Source organism: Rhinolophus ferrumequinum, chromosome 2, assembly GCF_004115265.2.
Source record: "Rhinolophus ferrumequinum isolate MPI-CBG mRhiFer1 chromosome 2, mRhiFer1_v1.p, whole genome shotgun sequence".
In the NCBI taxonomy this organism is placed as follows: Eukaryota; Metazoa; Chordata; class Mammalia; order Chiroptera; family Rhinolophidae; genus Rhinolophus; species Rhinolophus ferrumequinum.
Window position 1 is genome coordinate 38,898,803 of NC_046285.1, and position 25,585 is coordinate 38,924,387.

The following is a 25,585-nucleotide window of genomic DNA, read 5'->3' on the forward strand; positions in this document are numbered from 1 at the left end:
AGCATCCTTCTTAAAATAACTATCTACTTTTTAGACTCCAAATGATGATGTGTATCTTAAGTTCTCATAATCATATTGGCATCTTAATGCTTGGGTTTTTCACTTTATTTCTGCTTCTAAACATTTGTTACCTAAAATAAAACAATGAATTCGCTATAGATGCAATGGGTTTGCTTTTCCAGGCTCGACCTTTGACACGCTATCTGCCTGTCCGGAAGGAAGACTTTGATTTGCGGAGCCATGTGGAGACTGCTGGCCACAATATTGATACCTGTTATCATGTATCAATCACAGAGAAGACCTGCCGAGGATTCCTCATTAAAATGGGTGGAAAAATTAAAACTTGGAAAAAACGTTGGTTTGTTTTTGATCGGAACAAGCGCACATTCTCTTATTATGCAGGTGGGTAATAAAAAAAAAAAATCTAAGTAATATATTCAAATCAGTAACCTTCTGTTAAAGATCAAAGACAGTAAAATTCAGTATAAATGTATATTATGTTATATGCAGATTATATGGTCCACATGATAATGAATTTCCTCTTGGAAATAATTAAACTTATGTTATTTAAAAAGTGTGAATTTGTTTATTCTAGTTCTGAAACAAACTTAAGTCCAAATAAATATTAAATGGAATTTATTTTTTCAGACAAAGTATTGTCTTTTAAAATATGAGGCCAAGAAAAAAAAAGATTTCTATTCATTTATTTATTTATGGTCATATGCCCTATTTAAGTCACACACAATCAGACAGTCTTAGCTGCCAGTCATTCAACTATAGTTTATAAACTAGAATGGTCTTAAGCACAGAGAGTAAAGCTTATCAGTGAACTAGTGACTAAGTATTTATTAAGTGACTGAAATAGTTTTGGGTGCTTAACTGATGCATTATAAGAAACATACCGGACGTAATCTTCCATAAATACAGGAATATTGGTGTTCTTGTCAAGAAGCCTCTTACTCTTGACCACACATCCATTATTACCACAAATATACCTCTGCCCTCCTTTCAGCTGCTGAAGAAAAACAGTATCATACATAGTTTATGAAGAGACTCTGCTTTGGGGTGACTGAATCAGCATTTATGAGCATTGTCAGGGGTTGTTAAAAAGTATATCGATGTGATAAATAAAAAAATAACAGTCCAGTCATTTAATCTATAGTGTGAGGTCAGGATATGTTTATGAAGAGAGGTATGAGAAACCAAGAAACGCGTGGAAGAAAGGATATACTGATATTTAATATTCTGGAGCCCCAGAATTGGGATGAGGAGAAGGTAGGAATACATGTCTTTCAGTTAGGAGTGCTTTGTGCGGGGTTCCAGTTACTACCGTGGCTAGTGGTCTGAAGTGAATAACCCAACCCTCACAGGTCCCCTGCTTCACCTGTCCAGGGCTTTCTGACCTTGGGTTTTGTAAGAATCCAGAGACATTCTCTTCAGTTAGCACAATAGAAAAGATTCCTATTTAATAAGAAATATCAATTTAATGTCTGCAACTTGCACAAACAAAACTGTGCCATGTTCTAGTCTCCACAGGCAAACTCACCCAGAATTTTCCAAAAATAAAATCTTAAAATAACTTCAGACAAAACAGCTTCACTCTTCCCTGGGAGCTTTATTTCATTTTTTAATCTGTCAGCCAGGTGGATGGTTCAGCACCCCTTCCTTCTGACTCTTGTAAATGAATTTTTCCAAATTTAAACTTCTTAATGACTGGTTTTCAAATTTTTTTTTTTTTTGTAAACACCAAAACCTTTTTGTATATGAAAGATTACTCAGAATCTTAATATATAAAACAGGCAAAATTTATATTTAACTCAGCTCTTTAATATTTATATATTATATAACTGACCAGGGAGACATGTAGTTTGACAAACGAGGCCCATTTGGCTCTGTTTACAGCTATTGTCAGGTTTGTCTGCTCCCCTCACTCCCACCCCCACTTCTTCCCAAAACACCTTCAAGTACAGGAATAGGTCAGTCCACAGGAAGTCATGCAGATTGCAGTTCAGGCTAGACTTAACCCCGGAGGTGCCATTCCCCTTCAGCTTGTCAGTGAGGTACATGACCCTGGTATGTCTGACGGAACTATAAATGTGAGCACTGAAAGCTGGAGTCTCAGGTCTCTATGTTGCCTGTGACCCTGGCCTCTGTACATGGCCTCCTATGTATTAACTGAGTAACTCTGGAAGGGTCTCTAAAGAAAAATGAGGCACAGAAAATAGATCTGTAAATTGGTAGGATAATGCTATTGAACCAGAATGAACAGCGTTAGTTTGTCACCCTACAATAGCATTATCTGTTCTCTTAGCTCACAATGTCCTTGTAAGGCCTATAATTTTCAGAGTTCTTTCTCATCTAGGAAGTGTCCTGCAGACAAGTTTCATTCCTCAATTCTTTGTCAGCTTGAAATACTGACAATGTTTACTTCTATCTCCAGGTTTATTTTATATCTGTTTTTCAGAAAACAAAGTATTATTGTATTCCCATGAATACTGCAGAATCCTTTCCAGCAAATGTTTGAGAAGTACACTAATAAATGCAATTAAACAGCTTTATTTTCTGCAGAACTTCTCAGTGCTGTTGTTTTTCAAACTAGCTTTATATTGTTGTTGTTAGGAAAAAAAGGGACATTCATTAGTAAAACATTAAAAATTCAACGGAAGTCTACATACTGAAATTTGCCTCTTTCCCGTCACAAAAGTTCTGACCTTTTCCCACTGTCAAACCTGAAATATTCTTTCAGATTTTCTCCATTCATTTTTATATATGTTTTAGTATGTGTATGTGTTCTTTCTTCTTTAATACAGTTGAGACCAAATTATTCACTATTCATAGCTTTTTTTCACATAACAGTATTTCGAGATTTTTCTCTAATGAGCACATGCAGGTCTACCCCATCTTTTCAGTGGCTGTGTAGATTCCATTGTGTGGCTGGTCTATGATTGAATCAGTTCCTTGTTAAAGTTCAAGCAGATCTTTTACATCCTTTTGCTATAACAAACACAAATCGATGTGCATGTGAATGAGTGGCTCTTAAACAGTAAAGTTCTAGAAGTGGAATTGCTGAATAAGAGGATTCTTTTGTGTTTTTAATTGTGCTTGTTTTACCAAATTGCCTTCCAAAGGGGGCTTTTTCTTATTTGCATTTCCACTGAAGGGATAGTAGAGTCTCTTTCTCTGCATTCTCATCCATGCTTTTGAAATTCTCACGTGCATTATGATCCTTGCTGAGTTTAAATCACAAAATATTTCAAGAGCTTATTAGATCACAGAGTGATGCTGTTTGGTTGGTTGGTGGTTTGGTTGTTTGAGTTTTTTAAATGTTTTGTACGGTTTTCATGGCAAATCTGAAGCAATCTCAAAAAAAACAACTTGGAAAATACTTTATTGAGAGGACATTAAATTATTGACTTGAAGCTCTATTTGGAACAAGAAAAATGATCAAGCATGCAGGACAAAAAAAAAGTTGATAGGAAAGAAATATAAGTGAAATATTATTTTAAATTACAAGTCAAAAAACAATTCTTACAAATTTTATATTTGTAAGCTCTGCATATTTCCATTCCAACGAATGTCTTAGAGAATGCAGAGAAATAATTTATATCAGTGTCAATGGTGTTTATACTTTGTGTGTCAACCTGACAGTCAATAGTTCTGGGTTATGTTTTGACTTCTAATTTGCTGGAGAGCCTTGGGTAAAGTCAGTTAGTCCTTTAGGTTTGGGCTGATAATTTAATCTTTTATTTTAGTTCTTTTTTCAATATAGAACCGGGTAATGCACTAACCTAGATTATCTGAATTAATCTTAGATAATTTTAATACTAGATAAAATTTTAATGATGATAATTATATTGAATTATAATCTTCCCTGTCCATTTTTGGTGATAAAGTGTTTGTTTTTAATACTCATCTATCATTGTAGACAAGCATGAAGCTAAATTAAAAGGAGTAATATACTTCCAAGCCATTGAAGAAGTGTATTATGATCACCTCAAGAATGCTAATAAGGTAAGTATTGATTGTCAGATTCCTACAATTTAAATGCATATTTAAATTGGGAAAATATGTGTTTTTAATTTGAAGCAATTTATATTTGTTGTTCTGGCATAATGGTTAGATATGATCAGAATGTTGCTGGAAAAGTAAACATAGAAGCAATTAGTATAGCTCTAGCTGATCTTTTTGTGAAGAAAAAATTAAAAAGTCATGGTGAAGTGAGGAAATATTCTAGATACATTCGCTTGGGAGAACCCTGCCAAGTGATTCTTTGCTAGGGTTCTAAGAAGGACCTAGTTATGAGGAAGGATCTTAGTAGGGCTGAGAATAACAGGTACTATTTATTGACCACCCATGATCAGCTAGGTACCCTCCTCGAGCTTTATAAAGTAGCCGCTGAGAGGATTGGTGGGTTCTCAGTGAGATTTCTTATGCAGAAATCCCAGAAAGATATTCAGCCTTGAGACGGGCGTTGGGATGGGGCTGTTGGTTAGAATTCCACTTCTAGAGCAAAAGTAATGCCTGTACAGATTTCTATAAACTGGAACTTTTAAAGAGGAAGAAGCCCTCACATATGTCTGTGTTGTTTAATGTTAGAATTTCAAGGTGTTTGTTTTATATTATTTTCCTGTTTTTTGTTTTTAGAGCCCTAATCCATTACTCACCTTTAGTGTCAAGACACATGACAGAATCTACTATATGGTGGCCCCATCGCCGGAAGCCATGCGGATCTGGATGGATGTTATAGTTACTGGGGCAGAAGGTTACACTCACTTCTTGTTGTAGTGAACTGCAGCAACCATCCACTTCAGGGCAGACTGCAATAATCTCTTACAAGAATGAAGCCATATTCAATTGCAGATGGAAAGACCCCACAGACTCATCCCTTTAATTGTGTATACTCAGAACTCCTTTCATAATGAACCGGAAGTCATTTGTACAAGAGAAAGAAGGAGTTTTAATTTAAAGCTTGATCATAAATAGCTAAAGAATTGAAGCACCTATGAGGAAGAAAGCACTACTTGGTAAATAGCATCACTTACAGCAATATTTCTTATGAACTATTTTTATCAATTGTTTATTTGGTGAAATAAAATAAACAGTTTACAGTATGTACCTACTTGGAAATATTATTTTAGCATCCAAATCATCGACACTATTGGTAATCAATTTTTTTTTTCAAAGGAGCATTTTGTTGAAGGTTATTTTACAAATATAAGCAAATAGGGATTTGGAGGGGAATATATTTTAGGAGGAATTTTGCTCTAATTTTTAAGTACTGCACCAAAACCAAAGACTTGACATGACTTCTGTTTAATAGTAGTAGTTTCAAGTGATGAACTGCACTGTGTTTTAAAATGGTACTTTGATGCCATCAAGTGCCCAAGAAATTGACTTTGAAAAGTCGTCACCAGCATTAGTTACTGTAGATATATAGCTAACCACCTTTTGTAAAAGAAGAAAACAAAAAGCCATGTGCTTTAGAAAGAAGCAATCTTAAACAGACATTCTGCCACATTGGGCAATTAAAATAGAGAATATTTAGTGTTAGCAGCTTGTTTTGTTGAAGATTTCTCCATTCCCAGTGCTAAGAATAAGAATAACCAGTAGTCAGTATGCTTTAGATTGTTTGGTTTTTTTGTGTTGTGGAACACACCTGTTAATTGTAGCCTCACATATCATAACTATGAAATCAAAGCTGTTTTCACCAAAGAACAGACTAATTAAAATACTTATTTACAGAAGTAGTTTTAGAAAAAAACAAATGAAATTCAACAATGTTCTCTGTAATGTAATATTTTATTATGTATTTCTTTACAATTAGCCTTTGTCAGAGTTAAATTAACTTTTGTTGAATGAAATGACTTCAGGCAAGTCTCTTTCATAACAGTTTTTCAAATGCCATTTATCCTGGTTTGTCATGTTGTGTGTGTGTTTGTAAGTATGAATGTACTCTTTCCTAAAACTTAGCAAATGAATAGAAGTGGAAAATAATGACTTTACTTAGTAGCACAAGGTGAAATTATTAGATTAGAAGTGTATAAATGTCTGTCAGACCTGACTGGGTACAATTTTTTTTTTACATTTGCAGTATGGTTTGTGTACATGTATACATGTTGCCAATAATAAGATTTTGCAACTGGATGACACGATTTTACTTGAATGGTGAAGGACAAAATCACAATTGCAGAAGACATTTTTATAATCTATTTTTTCAGACATCACCCCTAAACCCAGTAATGATCTACAAGAGTGAAATGAAATTGCTAAAATTTTCTTGGTTAATGTAAAGATACAACTTTTCTGTACTGTACTTTACCTTCTTCATAGGATTGTAAAGATATTCTAATCAACTTTATATCTTGCATGATGTAGTAGACCTTTAAAATGTGTGTGTTAAAGAATGTTGAGTTTGAATTAAAATGTTGACTATATTTCACGTTTAAAAATAAACTCATCTCTCATTAGAAAGTTACCTATTAGTAACATGATGGGGGTAGGGTGGGGTGGATTAATTAGCCAAAGTCAATTGTAGAATTTACATAAAGGATGTTGTGTGCTAAGATTGTGATTTGTAGTTTATAAACGGAAATAATTAGTAATATCTTTGGTCACATTCTTGTTGCTAACAAAATGAGATAACCCCTGAAAAATCTGACATCTTATTGTCTTTTTACACAGATGCAATTAGTACTGAGGATTGCAAGGACTGTGTTTACTTATCCTTCTATCTGACAAAGAATAAATCATTCAGGTGTGAAGTAAAGCTTTAGGATTTTAATTTATGGGAACCTGATTTGTCTCCCTGAACTAAGGCAGCAGATTTCAGATAAAGAAATTGCCCTCAACAATACGAGTATATGTCATTTCACCCCGCTAATGAACACAACATTTACAATAGATCAAGGGAAATGAATTTGTCTACTTCAAGCCCACCACTATTAGTAGAAGTACCTTCACTTGACACTAGCCACAATTTTTTCTGATTTGTTAGACCAATAAGGGAGAATAGAGGAAATGACCAATGGGTTTCCCTCCTTTTTTTGTGCAGTGTTTTTCCCACTATGAGGACAATTCAGATTTTTTTTCTTTTGCTGCACATAAAATGCAAGAAGACCTGGAAAAATAAAGGAAGAGAATAAGGACAGGAATTATTCAGGATATTTGCAATTATCCAAAAACCATGGGCAGAAGTGTTTATTGTTAGGATATAAGGAATAGTGCAGTGATGTGCATTAGGCAACCCCATATTGATTTGGTCCCTTTGGGGTCTAAAACAGGCTTAATGGAGGACTGGCAAAACAGCTTTGCTACTTTTGGAGTATGTCCTGAAATCAAGTGGCTGTCCTTGCTATCTGTTTCTATTCAGTTTTTATTTATCCAACTTTTCCAATATGTTCCAATAGGATGGGTTCTCAGGACTCCAAAGGTATGCTGGATTCACTGTATCTAACCTTTGCTTTAACTCTAGCACCAATCATCGCTCCAGTATTTATGACCAAGATAGTCAAGTGGCTTTACTCAAAGTATTATGCTAACCACAGTAACTTTTAAGTAGAAAAAAACTAGATAAGGCCTTACTTGTTGATGTTTCAGACCCTCAGAAATTACTTAGAATCCAAAGTAATCCAAAGAATACCAAATTACTTTTGGTATCCATGCTGGAATCCAGAAACCCCGTAGCACAATTTATTCAACCATTTTTCTATTATTGGCCATCTCATTTTTTTTCTTCCGTTGTCTAAAAAAGGGTGCTGTAGTAGATAAATATGCATCCTTATGAACTAGCTGTTTGCTACAGGATGGTCACAAACTGGGCCCATTGGGTCAGAGGTTATTAAGAATAATGCATATTTTAAATTGTAATAGATGGGGTCAGATTACTTAACAAAAGTTTAGCAATTCACATTTCCACCAACCATACACGAGTGTCAGTTTCCCAGCATCCTTGCCAATAGTTGCTCTTTCTAATTTTTGTCAACCTGATGAATAGGAAAAATGGCATTTTGTATTTTTAATTCCCATTTTTCAATTAGTGAGGTTGAACATTATGTTTACTCTGTTGATGAAGAAACATCTAAACTAATCAAGGATTTTTATGTGTTTATTTGTGCCAAACTGATGACAATTGCCAGGAAGCAAAATCTCAATGGCTTGAGAAAATGCTCCAAAGGATGGCAGTTTTGCAGCTTATTTTATACATTAGAATCAAAGGAGGAGACACAAAGAGGGTTACATGAAATCCATTGGTGGTAGATTAAGACAGTGGAAGAGAGTAAAGCGAGGAAATCTCTTGGATTGGATAAAAAGTAAAACAGAGACACATACTTCTTCTACATCGGTGTGTACAGGATAGTTCATAATTAACATTTACAGCACATAGAGATGATATTCAGGAAACAAGATAACAATGAAGGGTTGTGTTGTCTTCTGGTATGGTGGGTGTGCTCTGAAGGTTCTGGAAGAGGAGATTACTCTGACATTTCAAAGGTAAAGATTGAACTTTGTCAAGGAAACTATAGGCCTTGGAGGTGACTACCCACCATGACCCATTTTTAGTTAGGAATTTTTATGTTCAGCCCATCCTGTGCCGTTACCTTTGGTCTCTGAATTTGTAAGGCCCACCATGCCAGCCTCCCCTGAGCTTGTCACGCTTACTATCTGACCCCTTTTACGTCCACAACACATACTAACTGCCTATTCATAGACATTTGCCAATTTTATTGGAATTATATATATATATATATTTTTTTTTTTTTTTTAATTATTTCTAGGAGACTGAGTAGAAGTTTTCTGTTTGCTGTAAAGTCAATTTTTCTAAACTGACTCGAGGTGTCTTTTGCTATTCAAAAAGCTTAAATCCATATATAGTCAAACATTTTTATTTATAATTTTGAGGGTTTCAAATCTTGCTTAAGAAAGTCCCTTCTATCCCCAGACTATAAAATATTCTCCGAAGTATATTTAATCCTGTTTTATTCTTCCATTGAGATCGTTTATCAACTGGGATTCATTTTTGCATACAGAATGAGGCCAGGGTCAGACTAGTTCAATAGTTAGGCATAGGAAGAGCTAGAATAAAAACGAATTAAAAAGGGGTGAAGAAGCAGTGAATATTCATTGCACTCCAGCTATTTATAGGAGCAAGATTAAGGTTAGATCTTAAGAACATTTCCAGTACAGGTTAAAACTCGGGATGAGAGCGCTTTACAATGTAGCAAGCCTCGCATTTTATGCTTCAGCTCCCTAGAGTCCGGTTGATGAGATGATTCCCTAGCTAGGAACGTTGTTTACAGTTCCTCTCCTCGCTTCCAGTCCTGGAATATCTACCTGCCCACTGAATAAGCAGTCTACCGAGCGGCCACTCAAACATGCCTAATTGTCACAGGCCAAAACTCCCTAACAGGAGAACCAACAACCCAAAAGCGAAAGTCTGACAAGAGCGATGACTCGGCCAGGGTGCGCCCTCCCGGTCTTGCAAGTCATCCAGGTTCTGATGAACAAATGCCGTCATCCAGCGGCAACGCATGCGCAGTCTCAGTTCCGGTGCGCCGTGCGTTCCTGGGGAGGTCGGAGCGGGGCGCGGAGACCGCTGGGAAGATGGCGGGATTTGGCCTGGCGTCTGTGGCTGCCTGGGATCCTTGTCGGAGATGGGGCTCCACGGCCTTCGGCTTTCACCGTGGCCTCAGCGCGTTACTTGCACGGAAGCCGGAGAGAACGCCACGGTGGCTCCCAGGTTAGTGTCCGAAAGGCGGGAGTGGGACGCGTGGTTTGGAACATCCCTGGTTTTGTCCGTTTCCGTACAGTGAATTTTTGGCGCCCCATTCAAAACTGCTCTTTCTCTATTCTAAGTACTCCAGATCTGGGCGTTTTCGACAATTTTGGTAAAGGCTATGTGGAGAGCTCTGCGGTGGTTCGGGGGTATCCTGGACAGCTCCGGCCCTTGCTGACATTTACGCCCTTTAGTTTAAGGATCTTGCTCTCCGCCTGCTTTCTCTGCAATTAAGAGCCAAATAGGAAAAATTAACAAGTGCATTTAATGTGTTTGATTATTAGTTGCTTTTTTTCTTTTTTTTCTTTGCGGGTTCTAAGGGGTTTACAGATCGTGATTCTGTGTTAAGATGCTTAGACCTGCCCTCTCTTGGTTTAAGGGAATTTACAATTTGAACATTTTCTTTGTAAAAGTGTAGACAGTGTCATCAAGCCTAATTTCTAGTTTTGCCTTCTCGATGGTTCCGCTCAGTGAAAACCATAATCATTACTTCAAACTATTCAAATTTGAATAAAAAATCAGAGCACCTGAATATCTTCTTTATCTTGTGTTTGGTTCTTCCAAGTCCCACTCCATCCCCACGCCCAGCCTCCCATATATATAGTCTGTCTTTCTGAATTGTGCCTTTTTTTAGTTTTTGGTTCTGTTGTGTTCATACAGCTATCAGATGCATATTTGCTTGGAATGGAATTGTCATTGCAGGTACTCTTTGAGTTAAAATTTTTAAACATATATAACCAGTTTAATTTACATTCAATTGTGCACAACCAAAAGACGTCATATATATGTTTCTCTAGCAAAATATAGTATGTCATTTCATTACCTAGACTATAATATTCTTTCATCTATTTAGCAACCAGTCATTGAGCACTTACGCACCAGGCTTTGAGTTTGTCCTTGTTGTACAAAGATCACTAATGGATGTAATGTTAACCTGTACACTTACAACTCCTCAAGATTAAGTAAATTGTTGTTGTCTTAGGGAGAAATTCCTGGGTTGGGAAGTAGTATCGAAAGAAGAAAGGAAGGATTTTTTGAGGGCTGAGCTAAGGAAATGGATAATGAACATTTTTGCAGATACAACCTGCCAACCAACATAACTGGCTCCTACTAGCCCTGTTTTTCACTAGAAGTTTTAAATTTGGCATATTTCAATGTGCATTGAAACTTTCAAACAACTTTAAGGCCTCCAATTCCATTTTTTTTAAATCAGCTTCTGAAATCCAAAATGAGGAAAACTTTATCAGCTCACATGAAGAGACTGAGAAGTTTTTGTTAGTCACAGTAAAGTGGAGGAAGGTTTCATGTAATATAAAAGAAGAAATTTTTTGGTCTGGTAAAAGACTAATGAAATACACAAACCTAATTTCTTTGGAAGGAGGAGGTGGGATTGTAAATGACTTGTTGCTTTTTAAATATCTTTCTACATTTTTTTAAGAGCAAGTATTGATTTTATAGTAGGGAAAGAACTTTAAAAGCAATAAAGTGGAGTAATTTGTAAGGTTTATCAGTTGTGCTGTTGTACTTAAATTGCACTGAGATCTATGTGTACAGTCACAGAAAGTCAAACCAACAAATAAAGCACAGTGATTGCAGAGTCCTATGAGAAATCTTTTTCCAAAAATTATACTATCATATATTTTTCAAGGTTGCTTGTAAAGAAACTGTTCATTGAGTGCACCTCAGCTGATAGGGAATCATGATTAGCTATTATCATGGCCCATAATTTAGTGGGTAGAAAGGGAGTCAGTAATAAAAGGGGCACAGCACCTCCTCCTTTGAAACAGTTTCTCAAGGGCAGACTAAATTTGTTTCTCCCTCTCCCCACCAACTACTCAGACATTTTAAAAAAATAGAGGGTGCCAAACTACTCAAACATTAAAAAAAAAAATTAGAAGGCAAAAATATCACAAGAGAGGGCTAAAATTGGTGTAAGTAAATCTGAATGTTGATTGATGCTGTTTAGGAGAGATGATACAGCAGCAATAGGAGAACATTTTTGATGAGTCTCTGTCTTGTTGCCTTGAAATTTCCACCTCATTGTGTATTTTGGAAGAATCAAGATTAAACCTTGCAGGCCGACCGTGTAGTTCAGGCGGTTGGAGCGCCATGCTCCTAACGCCGAAGGCTGCCGGGTCAATTCCCACAAGGGCCAGTGGGCTCTCAACCACAAGGTTGCCGGTTCAACTCCTCGAGTCCCGCAAGGGATGGTGGGCTCTCCCCCCTGCAACTAAGATTGAACACAGCATCTTGAGCTGAACTGCCGCTGAGCTCCCGCATGTCTCAGTTGGAGCACATCCTCTCTACCACAAAGTTGCCAGTTCAACTCCCACAAGGGGTGGTGGGCTGTGCCCCCTGCAACTAACAATGGCAACTGGACCTGGAGCTGAGCTGCGCCCTCCACGACCATGATTGAACGGACAACTTGATTTGGAAAAAGTCCTGGAAGTACACACTGTTCCCCAATAAAGTCCTGTTCCCCTTCCCCAATAAAATCTTTAAAAAAAAAAAAAAAAGATTAAACCTTGCTGAAAAAAGATACTGATTTTGAAATGATTTTTAAAATATGCACAGACTTGTGACTAATATTTCAAGTCTGTTTTAGTTTTTCCTATTAAACGGAAATAGTATTTGACATTAGTTTGACAAGTTAAGAAAGTTAAGATTGAAAATATGTATGGTTTTCCAAAAACAGTATTTACAAATTATAGTTTATGTTTTGTGTACTTTCTTTAGCTTGCGGACAAAAGTCATCAGTCTCTTTCCTTAGTCGACCAGACCTTCCCAACCTGGCTTATAAAAGACTAAAAGGCAAAAATCCAGGAATTATCTTCATCCCTGGCTATGTTTCTAGTATGAATGGTACAAAAGCATTGGCGGTTGAGGAGTTTTGCAGCTCTCTAGGTCACGCCTATATAAGGTAGGAACAACATATTTCAAAGAAAATATTACTACCATTTAGTACGGCAGCGGAGAATTACTTCTGCTCTAACTAATTAAAGCAAATGCCAGCATTTTTATAGCTTAATTTCTTGTAATGGCCTGTAAACTTTCATCTTGTGATTTAGGGTTCTGTAAATGCAAGTTTTAAAAGGCCTTTTTTAAGGTCTTTGTGCCACACTCACAATGTTGGCAGGAAAGGAAAATAGTGATAACTAAGCTCTTTAGCTACAATAACCTAACATGTCAAGAAGCCAGTATACTAGTTGGCTTTCTTGTAATCTTTTGTAATTGTATTGTGGTTTTCCATTAGGGATTTAAGGACTTTTATTTGACCTCTGTTTATTACCTTACTTTTAATGCATGTATTTAAAGATACTATATGTTCGTAAAAGTACAGTAAGTCCTCACTTAACATCGTTGATAAGTTCTGCGACTTTAAGTGAAACAACGTATAATGAAACCAATTTTACCATGGGCTGATTGATATGAACAAGAACTAATTTCCTATGACATCTCATCCACATTATAACAAAACAACCTTGAACAAAACGACATTATTGGAGGACCTGCTGTATTGTAAAATTAGCATTATGTAATGCACGTTTCCACTGAATTTTTTTTCCCCCCTCACTCTTTGATCTGAATTTGTCTAAGCATAAATAGGGATATGTGTTGTATAACTAAAACTTGATTTCACGATTCATAAAATTTCATACTGATAATTATTTTAGTGAAATAACATGTTTACGTTGTTGTTACTAGATTTATTTACCTATAAAAATCACTTATTCAGTGCCTGATTTGCCAGAAGAAATAGTACTCTGTTTCCCCGAAAATAAGACCTAGCTGGACAATCAGCGTCTTTTGGAGCAAAAATTAATATAAGACCCGGTCTTATTTTACTATAACATACGGCCAGGTCTAATATAATATAGTCCAGTATAGTATAATATAGTATAGGATAATATAATATAACTTAGCATAATATAATATAAATATATAATACTGGGCATTATATTAATTTTTGCTCCAAAAGATACACTAAAGCTGATTATCTGGCTAGGTCTTATTTTTGGAGAAACACGGTATGGTTTGGTAGAAAGATCCCAGGCCTGGAATTCAAGAAACATGGATTCTAGAATCAATTCTAGCGATAACTATGACAAGATGAATCAGTTAATAAATACTGGACCTATTTTCTTCATAAAAAAAGGAAGAGGTTGGATTAAAGATTATTTCTGAATTATTTTCTAGCTAGTACTAACAGCCTAAAAATCTATTCATCTAAATTTTGAGAAGAGTAGTTTCACTAACATTCACTCAATAGATCTAGGAAATATAGCTTTTAAGAATAAAACAAATAAATATAAATAAAAATAAAAACTTTTAGACTTTGGTCAATATACTGGCAGAAATTATGTCAATTATATGGATTTAGTCTTTTTTTCTTTTATCAAATTAAGTGAATTATTTCATTTTCCTGCTCAGAACTCTTAAAAATCTGTTCTGACTTAACTGTTACTCTAAATATCTTTTTTTAATATCAAATTATTCATTTTTTTATTAGTTTCAGATGTACAAAACAATGTAATAGTTAGACATTTACACCCCTCACAACTGAATATCTTTTGCAAGTCGGCTTTTACAGCTCTAGGTGCTGTAAAACATACAAAGAATTATAAAACGTGGCCAATGCCCTTAAGGGTCTTTTATCGGGATGGGAAAACACAGGATAAAATACATCTGAGATACTGAACAAAATCCTCATCAAAATGTGATTGCATCAAAAAATCAATACACTTAATTGTATAAAGTGAGAAAAAGAAAACTAGGGGTTGAAGTGGATAGAAAAGACTTTATAAAGGAACACTGAAGAATAGTTAGGATTTGAGTAAGGGACCTACCCTGAGCAAAACAGCATACTATCAGAAATATTGCCATCATTCTCCCTTTTTGTCCACAAAAGATTTTGAATCAAGAAATTGTCATTCTACCAGTTCTTGGATTTAAATTGAGATTACGAGAGCTATAACCAGTTCTTATCGCCCTATAAGACATATGTGGGTTTTCTGCAGTTTTGATCATGTGAAATACATTTTCTTTTTAAAGGTATATTATATAATCGTGATGAGAGTATAATGTGTACGGACTGTTAAATGGTACTATAGTAAAATGTAGCCTGTGTATATCTTTATAAATCTTTATGAAGTATAACCCTTCACTACAAATTTTTAATTTGATCAAGTTCCTTTCTATTTGCTTTTATCAAAACTTCATTAAAGTCTAATCACCATTAATTACTGATTGTATTTTAGCTTGTTATAAGAGATTTTATCTTTTGTTTACACTCCAATTTCTGAGTTTAATTTTGTTGTGATTGTGTCTGTAAAATTGAGATCTTGAAGGAGGAAATGGTTTGTATATTATACAAGTGGTACATATAGCTATATGAAAATGTTTTCTTAATGTCCTGTCACTATGCCTAAAGTAAAATTGAGTCAGAACTAAGGAATATAAGATGGTTTTAGGGCTGGTATTCTCTCATAGTTATTTCTATTAGAATTTTTAATTCTAGATTTAGGAATATGTCCTAGAGTATTGAGACTGCTAGACAGACTTGTTACTGTGTTTAAAAGTCCTAATCTGCTGCATATGTTTGAATTATCTTTGTCTTTTGGTTAGCTTTCAGCAGGAATGAACTCTACTTTTTACTTGTAACTGTATTTATTAGTGTCACTAAATGGTTATAATTTCATTTACGAAGGGGCTGTACATGTATTTCGCATCTTCACCATATATTTGGATGGCAACTGTAAAAGATACAGCGAGTAGAGATGTCCAGTTGCCCACCAAGCCAGGGAAAAAGGAGAATTAGTTGGTACCATTCTCCCCTCTTCTCCCTGATCTTTCTTCTACCTACCTTGGACTGAAGGGAAATAATAACTGTGATTTAGATTCAACAGCTGCCTCGTTACACTATTTTCCAATGATCTAAAATTATTTCGCCATATACCTAAAGAAAATTTTAATTTCTTCTTCCTCCATCACTTAAAAATCTCTTATCTGTAAGAAAACATGTATATGCTGTATATCACGTATATAGTCTTACATGTGCACGAAACATACTAGGATTTATTAGTTTTCAACAGATTTTAAGAATCAAAAACATGAAAGCTTTAAATTTGAATAAAGTAATTTTTTATCTTCCACTTCTATTCATTTAGAATGTATTATAATACTCAGTGTGTGAGGTTTATATGCCTACCCACTATGAAGAACGCAGAGACAGAAATAAGATGGTTTTCTTCCTCCAAGATCTTGTAATCTCACAGGAATGATCAGATATGTACACACACAAACTGTCTTATAAAGCAGGATATAAGAAATTGATTGTGATTGATAAAAATGAAATCTGTAGAGGTTCCATTAGGTAGAGGTTTTTTTGTTTTGTTTTGTTTTTCCCAACTTGTCTGGGAAGCCTTTCCAGCAAAAAAAGGTTCATTCGGACTAAGCTCTGAGAGAGGATATTACTAATGAAGGTGATGGGAGAAGGTATGCCAGGTGAAGGAAATAGTGTGAGGCCCGAAACAGAGACAGAAAGTGTAGAACCTGTTTTAGAAACAGCAAGGTGATCAATTTGGCTAAAGCAGTAATTTCTTCTGATGAAATGATAAAAGGTCCATCTGAGGTGGCCAGAACATAATGGTCTAAAAAAATAGGTTAAAGCAGTAAATTTTTATGTTGTATGTCACTGGAGCCACTGAAATCAATGCCATATCAATATAATCTTTTAGAAAAAACCTGAGAGGTATAGAGCAATCCATTTGGAGAGAATAGTCATAGAGGTACAGTTAGGAGGCTACTGCGATAGGCTAGTTTTAAGATGACAAAGACTGCACCAAGATATTGGTCTTACCTAATTACAGAGAAAGGGATGAATGTGAGAAGAAGTGAGTGAGTGAGGATGGTCCAGGACAGTCAGTGTTCTATACCCTGGAAAAACAAACTTGAAGAAGTGACCTTGAAGCCCGCCCTTGAAGAAGTGACATTCTAGTCATTGAGAGACAAATATTCAAAACTTGATTACAACACACAATATGAAAAGTGTTCGTTGAGTACATACAAAAGAAAGTGACTCACTTACACTAAACAGGGCAGATGTGTCAAAGAATGTTCCTCAAAGGAGGTGACATGACTTAACGGGTGACTAGGAATTTGGGTGGGGAAAGAAGGCCTAGGCAGTGGAACATGATGCAAAGGCTCAAAGTTGTGGAAGGGCTTCTCTAGGAATGGGGAGTAGTTCTGTATGACTAGAGTTAACAGTAATCTGCGGGAGTCGTATGATACTTCATAACTTACTGAATTGAGACCTTGAGAGGTAAAATTCACAGATCAGGCAGACATTGAACCTGGAGAACTAGAAAGTTGGAAGGAGAAGCAAACTAAATGGATGGGCTAGTGATGATGAATTTGATTCTGGTCTCCTCTTTCCCTTCCACTAATTTAGTAAATATACACTAAGCACTTGCCGGGTACTGACCTAGGCACTGGGAAAGCAGTGGTGGAAAATAACAAAGCAAAGCCTGTGCCTATATGGAGCTTCCATTCTAATGTGGGAGACTGATCAGAAACAAATAACCAAATATCATATGTAGTGTCAAGTATCAGTATTTGCTATGAAGAAAATAAAACAGGTTAAGGAAATAGAGAATGGTGAAAGAAGTACAATTTTAGGTTGAATGGTCACAGAAGGCCTCTCTGGGACTGTAACATTTGAAATCAAGTGAGGGAGCAATCTAAGTGGATATCGGGAGGTAGAGTATTCCAAGTGGAGGGAAAAGCTGACGTAAAACTCCTGAGGCAGAAATAGGGGTGATGTGTTCCATTAACTTCAAGAAGTAAAGTGAGCATATGGTTGGGAGAGAGAGAAAACAGTGAGAAATGAGATCAGAGAAGTAGTCAACGGGCCAGAGTGTAGTAAGGACTTCAAATTTTATTTAAAGATTATAGAAAGCCTTTGGAGGGTTTGTACAAGACAAGATTTTTGTTTTAAAAGGGTCACTGACTACAGTGTGGGGAACAGACTGTGAGGGTGAAAAATAGAAAAGGAGACTCTTGCCTTAGTCCGGTTGAGAGAGGGTGGTGACTTAGACCAGGCTGGCCGCAGTGGAGGGGGTCAAAAAGTAAGTAGCTATAGGAGATATTTGACGGTTCAACCAATAGGATTTGCTGACGTATACTAGTATATTGACTTCAGTGTTTTATTTTAATATATTTTTGGCATTGTAATAATGATGAATGTGCTATCTTCCTTAAAAATCAGAGAAGCAAATATATAGATAGACATCTAGGTATAGATATATATTTTCCATTTTTCCAGGTTTGATTACTCAGGAGTTGGAAATTCAGATGGTAACTTACAAGAATGTACAGTGGGAAGATGGAGAAAAGATGTTCTTTCTATAATTGATGACTTAGCTGAGGGACCACAGGTGACTGTTTTTGTTTAATTGTTGACTATAATCTTGTGACATTTGAGCTGTTTTGTTAGATACGAACATTTAATATTTTAAATGTTTAGCAAACAATTTTGATATTTGATTTGAAATAGTTCTGTCATTTTCACTTTCTTATAAAGTATAAATAGCATTTTACTTTTTATAAATTTTATTTTTGTAGTTTACTGTCTATTATATTTAACAAAAAGTAATTAATTTTAATTCTACTTTGTGTCAAATATTAAGTCTTGTAGCCAAAGGATATAAAAGAAGAAAGTACATACATTCTATTAAATTACTCACTCCCCTTATAGACAAGAAAAAGAAATTCCTCTTTAAAACTATACATATTTTTATTTTTAGATATTAGTTGGATCTAGCCTTGGTGGATGGCTTATGTTTCATGCCGCAATTGCACGGCCACAAAAAGTTGTGGCTCTTATTGGTGTAGCTACAGCTGTAGATGGCCTAGTGACACAGTTTAATCAGCTTCCTCTTGAGGTAAGTCACAGGAAACCTCAGTGTGTACCTCTTGTCGTTCTTCTGCTCCCTCTTTCTTTGAATATTTATTCATGTATTATCCTTTGACTTACAAGGTCTGACAATTAAGTTCACAAACTTGTTGCAACGATGTTGCAAACCGTTTTTTTGATATCAGAGGGATTATTCATTATGAATTTGTACCAACTGAACAGTTAACCAGGTTTACTATTTGGAAGTGCTGAAAAGGCTGCATGAAAAAGTTAGACAAAAACTACCTGAACTTTTTGCCAACAATTCATGGCTCTTGCATCACAACAATGCACCAGTTCACACGGCACTGTCTGTGAGAGAATTTTTAGCCAGTAAACAAGTAACTGTATTGGAACACCCACCCTACTCACCTGATCTGGCCCCCAGTGACTTCATTCCTTACCCAAAGATAAAGGAAATATTGAAAGGAAGACATTTTGATGACATTCGGGACATCAAGGGTAATGTGACCACAGCTCTGATGGCCATTCCAAAAAAAGAGTTCCAAAGTTGCTTTGAAGGGTGAACTGGCATCGGTGCATAGCTTCCCAAGGGGAGTACTTCGAAGGTGACCGTAGTGATATTCAGCAATGAGGTATATAGGATGAGTTTGCAAACTTAATTGTCCGTCCTTGTACTATGTTGGCCCATCTTGTGATTTAGCTGTTTTTTATATACAATCTCTTTGCTTTCTTTGTTACTTGGTCTCTTGTTTGAGGCTTCCTTTTCTTCAGTCCCTTCAATCATTCTCTCAAATATTTGAGCCACATTAATGAAATCGCACTTTAAATTTCTTTTTTTAGCCACATTTTCTTTATTAATCACGTTTACTTAGATAGCATACATCATACATTGTGGTCTTTTCTTGTGCCTCTTATTCTTATTTTGTGGCATATGGGAAATAGTACCTATTCTTCTGACCATGTTAGACTTGACTAATCAATCATGAAACTTTTTAGCTTGAAAGCAGCCCTAGGTCCTTTCTCAGCAGAGCTCTCCAAACACACACTGTCAATCAAAATTAGCACCCAGGCGGTGAGACTTGCCATTCCTGATTTAGACACTTAGTTGGCATTCTTTTTTTACTCCTAATTCTTACCTTGAAAAATAAAAGGTGCTTTTCAGTACATATTAGCAGGTCCTTCAACAGATCATGCTAGAAATGAGATTTCTGAAATAACTGGCAAGGCAGTTAGTTTATTATACTTTATTGTTGGACATATGTTTAAGCACTTCAGTTGTCTGCAAACAAAGAAATAGTAGGTAACAGCTGTTTGGTTTTGTATGTGTGATTTATTTATTTATATTTTTGCAATCATTTGAGTTCTCCTTGGGCGTTCTCCCTCCCACACACACACCCAAGGGATCTAAATTTCACCTGTGGGACTAACATCCTGTCAGCCCTGAAGCCCAGAATAAAAGAAAAACAGTCTAGAGCAGGGATTCAAAAAATATAGTCCCCAGGCTAGAAACGCATATTTTTAAGCTTCACCCAAGACTTGCTGAATCAGAAACTGGGAGTGTGGCCCAATAATCTGTTTTGAACAAGTCTTTCAGGTGAAGTTGGAGAACCCTGCTCTAGAGAATGGAGGAGCAGGAGGAGAAAAAGGAGAAAAGCATATATAATGTTGATTGGTAACATGTTATTGACTTTTGCCTCAAATTCTGCATAGAACTCAGTGCCATATTATGTTCTAAGTTTATTCATAGTTCATGTTGTTCTTCCCAGCTCCTTAAAAAATGGTATTGACTATATAGTCAGGTTTTTCATATGACTTCCTATCAGGGCTAAAATTGTGAAGCTGGTTTTTCTTGCACTTACCTCCCATTTCTGAATTTTTTTTTTCACTTTCTTGATTGTTTCTCATACATAATTGCTCAGTGTCCTCATGCTGCTATATTTTCCTGCCATTGCATCTTTCTGCATCTAAATCTTGGGACCACTCACCCCATCCTCTAACCCAGTAATACAGTACTTCTCATGGTAGGAAATTATTTCAAGAACATCGCAGATTGGAAAGGAATTGATTAACAATTTGGGAGAATTATTGGTAAATGGCAAAATCTGCGTACATTTCTGTTTATGTGTGTATAGTCATATCATTCAGAAAAAGGATATGGTAGATACCCACTAAGTGACTAAAAATATCTGTAGTCGGAGCGTATCTTGCTAATCCTAAATCAGACCAGCAAATGGTCATTAACAGAAACATATTAAGCCCTTGTTAAATAAAAGCACATGTAAGGAAAGAGTAGGGATAGGAGGATCACTATCTTTTTTTTTTTTTCCCACACACAGCTAGCCCTAACAGTGTCATGGGAGCAGAAGTGGAGATTTTCAATATCTTCTCTAGCCCTGGGATATTAAGACCCAGCATTTCGCATTGTGCGGGGACCTTGTCTTACCTGCGGGGACCTTGTCTTACCTCTTCACTGACTCTAATCATTGTCTCCTTCTTTGGACACAAGAGGGCGCCAGACAGGAGGCACAGCTGTTTGGAACCCAAACTTCACAACCGCATTGTCTTGCTTGATACAGTTTCTTTTTTTTGTAGACCTTATGCATATTATACATTATACATTTTCTTCGGTTAATGCTGTTTTTGCTATTTCTGAACTTTTTTTTTTTGGAGGATTCGGGACATATAACATTTTATATAAAGTTTGTTCTTCAAATGGACAATATTCAAGTCAGTAACAGATAACAGCTAGTTGAGGGCAAGGATGCTTAAAATGAAACTATTATTGTGTCTCAATAATTATGATAGTTCCTTCTTCATCTAATAACCAGTGAAACTAAGTTTTAATTACTGAAATTATAAATTCAGGAGTAATCCTGACTAGTTTGAGGATAACTGAATTATCATTTTTGCTTTAAATATTTGGTTCACATATTTTAATACAGAAAAATCCCATGATGTTAATATAGATTCATATATTTTATAGCTTTTTGATTTTCACTAATTTCAAATCATTTGAAACAGATATTTAAAAGTATGCATTTCAGATATACAGCTTTTTTCACTGAAATAAATGACTTCAACTGCTCAATTTCACTGAATCAAATTTTTTTGGAATTTAAAAAAATGCATTAAAATGCCTAAATATACAGAGCGTGCCAAAAAATGTATACACATTTTAAGAAAGAAAAAAAAACTATTAAAATTGTAATATTCATTATATACCGAGAGCAAAAGATGAATACAAGTCACGTTTGACTTCTGCAATTACAAGAGGTGCTCAGATTGGTTGCCATCAGCATCCAGACACTTATGATTACGGCGAACTACTACGTGAGCAACGTTGACCAAAGTGTCTACTTGTATACATTTTTTTGGCGCCCCCGTATGTGTAGATTATATTGTAAATATTTTATTGCTTAAATTCTTGTTTTCCTTTACATGTTTGCAATAAATTTACAACTTTAAACATGGAAAAATCATATCTTTATTGAAAATTTAAATACAAAATTTTTCAAATATATGTGGTTTTTCTTTCCTTATATTTTTATTTTTGATAAGATGCCCACTTGTTTTTCTAGTCAGAAATGCCCTTCATATTATATGATTGCAAGAGTCTTAAAACTACACAGTATGTATCTTGATTTATCAGTTCAAGTTCTGATAATATTTACAGAGAATTTATTCATATACATATAAACCTTTTTGCTCAAAGATATTCATGGAAGTATCCAGCAGTATAGGAATAGTCAAGTCAATTATCTTAGATTGATTATAGTGGACTATTATGTGGTCTTTAAAATTTTTCATAGAATTTTTAAAATCCAGAAATACGTATTAAATAAGTAAAGCAGCATAGAAAGCTATACATGAATGTGTAATAGGTATGTATTTTACATATTATATATATAAAAATCAAATACAGTGGATCCTCAAATAATGTTTTTCTTTAAACGTCATTTTGTTATGTTGATGAGCTGCCTTAGGAATTTAACGTTTGTTTTTACCAATTAGCCTAAATTAAAATTGATTTCATTATACGTCATTTCACTTAAAGTCTCAGAACCTGTCGATGATGTTAAGTGAGGACTTAATGCACACATAGAAAAATACTGGAAGGAAATAAGCCATAATATTAATGGTTGTTATATCCACTAGGTGAGGTAGGATTATGGATGATTTATTTCTTTTTATAGAAATTCCCCATGTTTTCTGTAATGAGTATATGTTACTTTAATTAGGAAAATTGGTTAAGACAAATTAAATCTAAATGTAAAAATTCTTCAAGAATCAAAAGATAACCCAATGTTTCATTTTAAGGCAGTAAGTGTAGAAATATCATTGCTCGGTTTTTAGGAAGTATTTGGAGGACGTCATTGTCAGCCAAAACAAATGTTTTTCTCATTCCATAGGACTCTGAAAGGCAGAAACTGTACATTTTTATTTATATTCAGTACTTGATTGTCTCAGAATATCTACTGTCTTATTTTTCCGTTTTTAGTTCTATGCTTGATCCTTCTTTTCTTCATACCCCTCCCCATTTTAGTAACTTCTCATATAGGTGCTAAAGATTTATGATTTTGAAATCTAAACAATTTTTATTGCTAAGATTTGATTTTATTAATATGAATGATATCTGAAATTATATATATTTGGAATATAATATATTCCAAGAAATTATTGTATTTTCCTCCCCTTCATTTTCCCTTTTAGTTGGGGTGAAGCAACACCTGATTTAAGATTTTACCTGATAAAGTTAGTTAAATCTAAGTTAGAATCCTAGCCACAGTTCTGCCTTTCAACTTTGAACATATTTAACTTCTCTAAACTCTAATATCCTCTTTTGTAAAAATGAAATAATAACTGAATTATTAGAATCTTATGAGATGCTATGTGTAAAATACCTGTCACAATGCCTTGCCTGTAGTATTTAATTACTGATAATTATCATTGATACATTTTTATCTCTTTTCCTCTTCCTCAAGGACTGCTTTCTGTAGGTTATTTAAGACTGTTCCATGTGTTAATGTTTCGTAAATACTTTTATTTTCCTAATTTTTCCCAATAGGTAAAAAAAGAAATAGAGATGAAAGGCGTGTGGAACATGCCATCAAAATACAGTGAAGAAGGAGTTTATCACATTCCATACAATTTAATCAAAGAGGCTGAACACCACTGCTTGTTACATAGTCCTATTCCTGTGACCTGCCCTATCAGATTGCTCCATGGCATGAAAGATGACATCGTGCCTTGGCATACATCGATACAGATTGCAGACCGAGTAGTCAGCAGGGATGTAGACGTCATCCTCCGAAAAGATAGTGATCACCGAATGAAGGAAAAAGCAGACATTCAACTTCTTGTTTGCACGATTGATGACTTAATTGATAAGCTTTCAACTGTAGTTAACTAGAGTCACAGTTTTAGTTGGTGTGTGAACTGATGGATCCAGAAGATTGGAAGAGAGAGAACAAAAGGAAGACCCTGATACTCAGAAAATTTTTTCCTCTTAATCTCTATTTTGTAATTATCACATGAGTATTTATTTAATGATGTATTAGCACTTAAGTGATACAAATTGTGAAGAAAGTACAGACTGTCTGTATCCTCAAGGGATTGGTTTCAGGATCCCACCTCCAACAACCCCTCAGACACCACAATCTGAGGATGTTCAAGTCCATTATATAACATGGCACAGCCTTTGCATACAACCTACGAACATCCTCCTGTGTACTTTAAATCACCTCTAGATTATTTATAATATCTAAAACAATGTAATGCTGTGTAAATATTTGTTATACTGTATTGTTTAGGGATCAACTTTCTGGAATTTTTCTTAAAATATTTTTGATCCATGGTTGGTTAAATCCAGCGCTGTGGGATCTGCAGATATGAAGGGCTGACTATACCAGCTGCTGTTTGGAAAATTTTCTCCTTCGTTCAATTTCTGATATTTTTTTCATTAAAATATTTTCTGTTTTTTCATTAAAGAGATGTTTAACTTCTAATGCTTTTGCTAACTGTGCCAGCTTTTAATTGTGTTCTCTTCTTAGAATTATTAATAAAGCTTAATTTTGGGGGGTTTTGTTTCGTATCATTGTAGATAGAGATTTGTAAAATTCTGATTTTAAAATGCAATTCACAAAATGTAGGAAAATAAATCCGAAATGATTGGAGAAATGTCTTAAGCATAATAAAGTTCAAAAAATAAAGGTATATATATATATATATATATATATATATATATACATTCTGCTTGTTATAGTTGAGCTTAAAATTAAGGTTATCTTTTAAAGGCTCAAAACTACAGTGATAAAAAGGAGATACATCATTTCTACATTTTGGCTTTATGTAATATATTTGGGGGGATTTAATCTTAAATGTATTTTCATAACCTAAAGAAGTAATTAATCTTTATGTATTATTGCCTACCTGCAGAAACATTTCTGTTTTATTAAGTACCTTAAGTCCAAATAGGCAAGTGGCTACCATCTAAATCAGAGGAGTTTCTGAAGTGCAAATATATTAAGAAAATGTGAAATGCAAATATAAAGTTGTTTTAATAACTAAAATGAGCTTGTGCAGTAGTCAGCCTTGATATTACTGAGTTGATGTTTTTTAGCTTTTAAGTTTGGTTGGACTTTAGTCTGCTTGGGTTATGTCTGTCAAAGTGAAATTTAAGGTGACAACATGACATATATTAAGAAAGAATGTTGGGACAAATTTCTTGTGCCAAAAAGAGTTAACATAGCAGGCCTGACTACTTATCCTCAGACCTGCTTACAAGGTTGGCCCATGGTTGTCATCTGGGAACTTGAATTTTAGGAGGAGTCCACTATGCCCAGTACTGATAAAAGTGTCTCAGTGTGCCTCAACTTTGTAAAAAATATGGTTTGTGC

The 25,585-nt window shown here is 35.1% G+C and overlaps 2 protein-coding genes across 2 annotated transcripts in view; both read left to right on the forward strand.

Moving 5' to 3' along the window:
* PHLDB2 (pleckstrin homology like domain family B member 2) overlaps nucleotides 1-5,111 on the forward strand; it is a 103,191-nt gene extending 98,080 nt beyond the window's left edge. Inside the window, 3 exon segments of the mRNA XM_033127558.1 lie at nucleotides 183-402; nucleotides 3,926-4,011; nucleotides 4,645-5,111. Coding sequence (XP_032983449.1) covers nucleotides 183-402; nucleotides 3,926-4,011; nucleotides 4,645-4,785 — 447 coding nt within the window. The 3' untranslated portion in view covers nucleotides 4,786-5,111.
* A 4,449-nt stretch (nucleotides 5,112-9,560) lies between these two features.
* Nucleotides 9,561-24,766, forward strand: ABHD10 (abhydrolase domain containing 10, depalmitoylase). The gene is made up of 5 exons (XM_033091960.1): nucleotides 9,561-9,736; nucleotides 12,509-12,692; nucleotides 18,096-18,207; nucleotides 18,577-18,714; nucleotides 23,755-24,766. Exons 1-5 carry the CDS (start codon nucleotides 9,601-9,603, stop codon nucleotides 24,097-24,099), a joined length of 915 nt encoding a protein of 304 aa, XP_032947851.1. The 5' UTR covers nucleotides 9,561-9,600; the 3' UTR covers nucleotides 24,100-24,766.
* The last annotated feature ends 819 nt before the right edge of the window (nucleotides 24,767-25,585 follow it).

Coding starts and splice junctions, on each gene's coding strand:
- ABHD10 (XM_033091960.1), top strand. CDS start 9,601: ATGGCGGGATTTGGCCTGGCGTCTGTGGCTGCCTGGGATCCTTGTCGG. Junction 9,737..12,508: donor AACGCCACGGTGGCTCCCAG/GTTAGTGTCCGA, acceptor TACTTTCTTTAG/CTTGCGGACAAAAGTCATCA. Junction 12,693..18,095: donor CTAGGTCACGCCTATATAAG/GTAGGAACAACA, acceptor CCATTTTTCCAG/GTTTGATTACTCAGGAGTTG.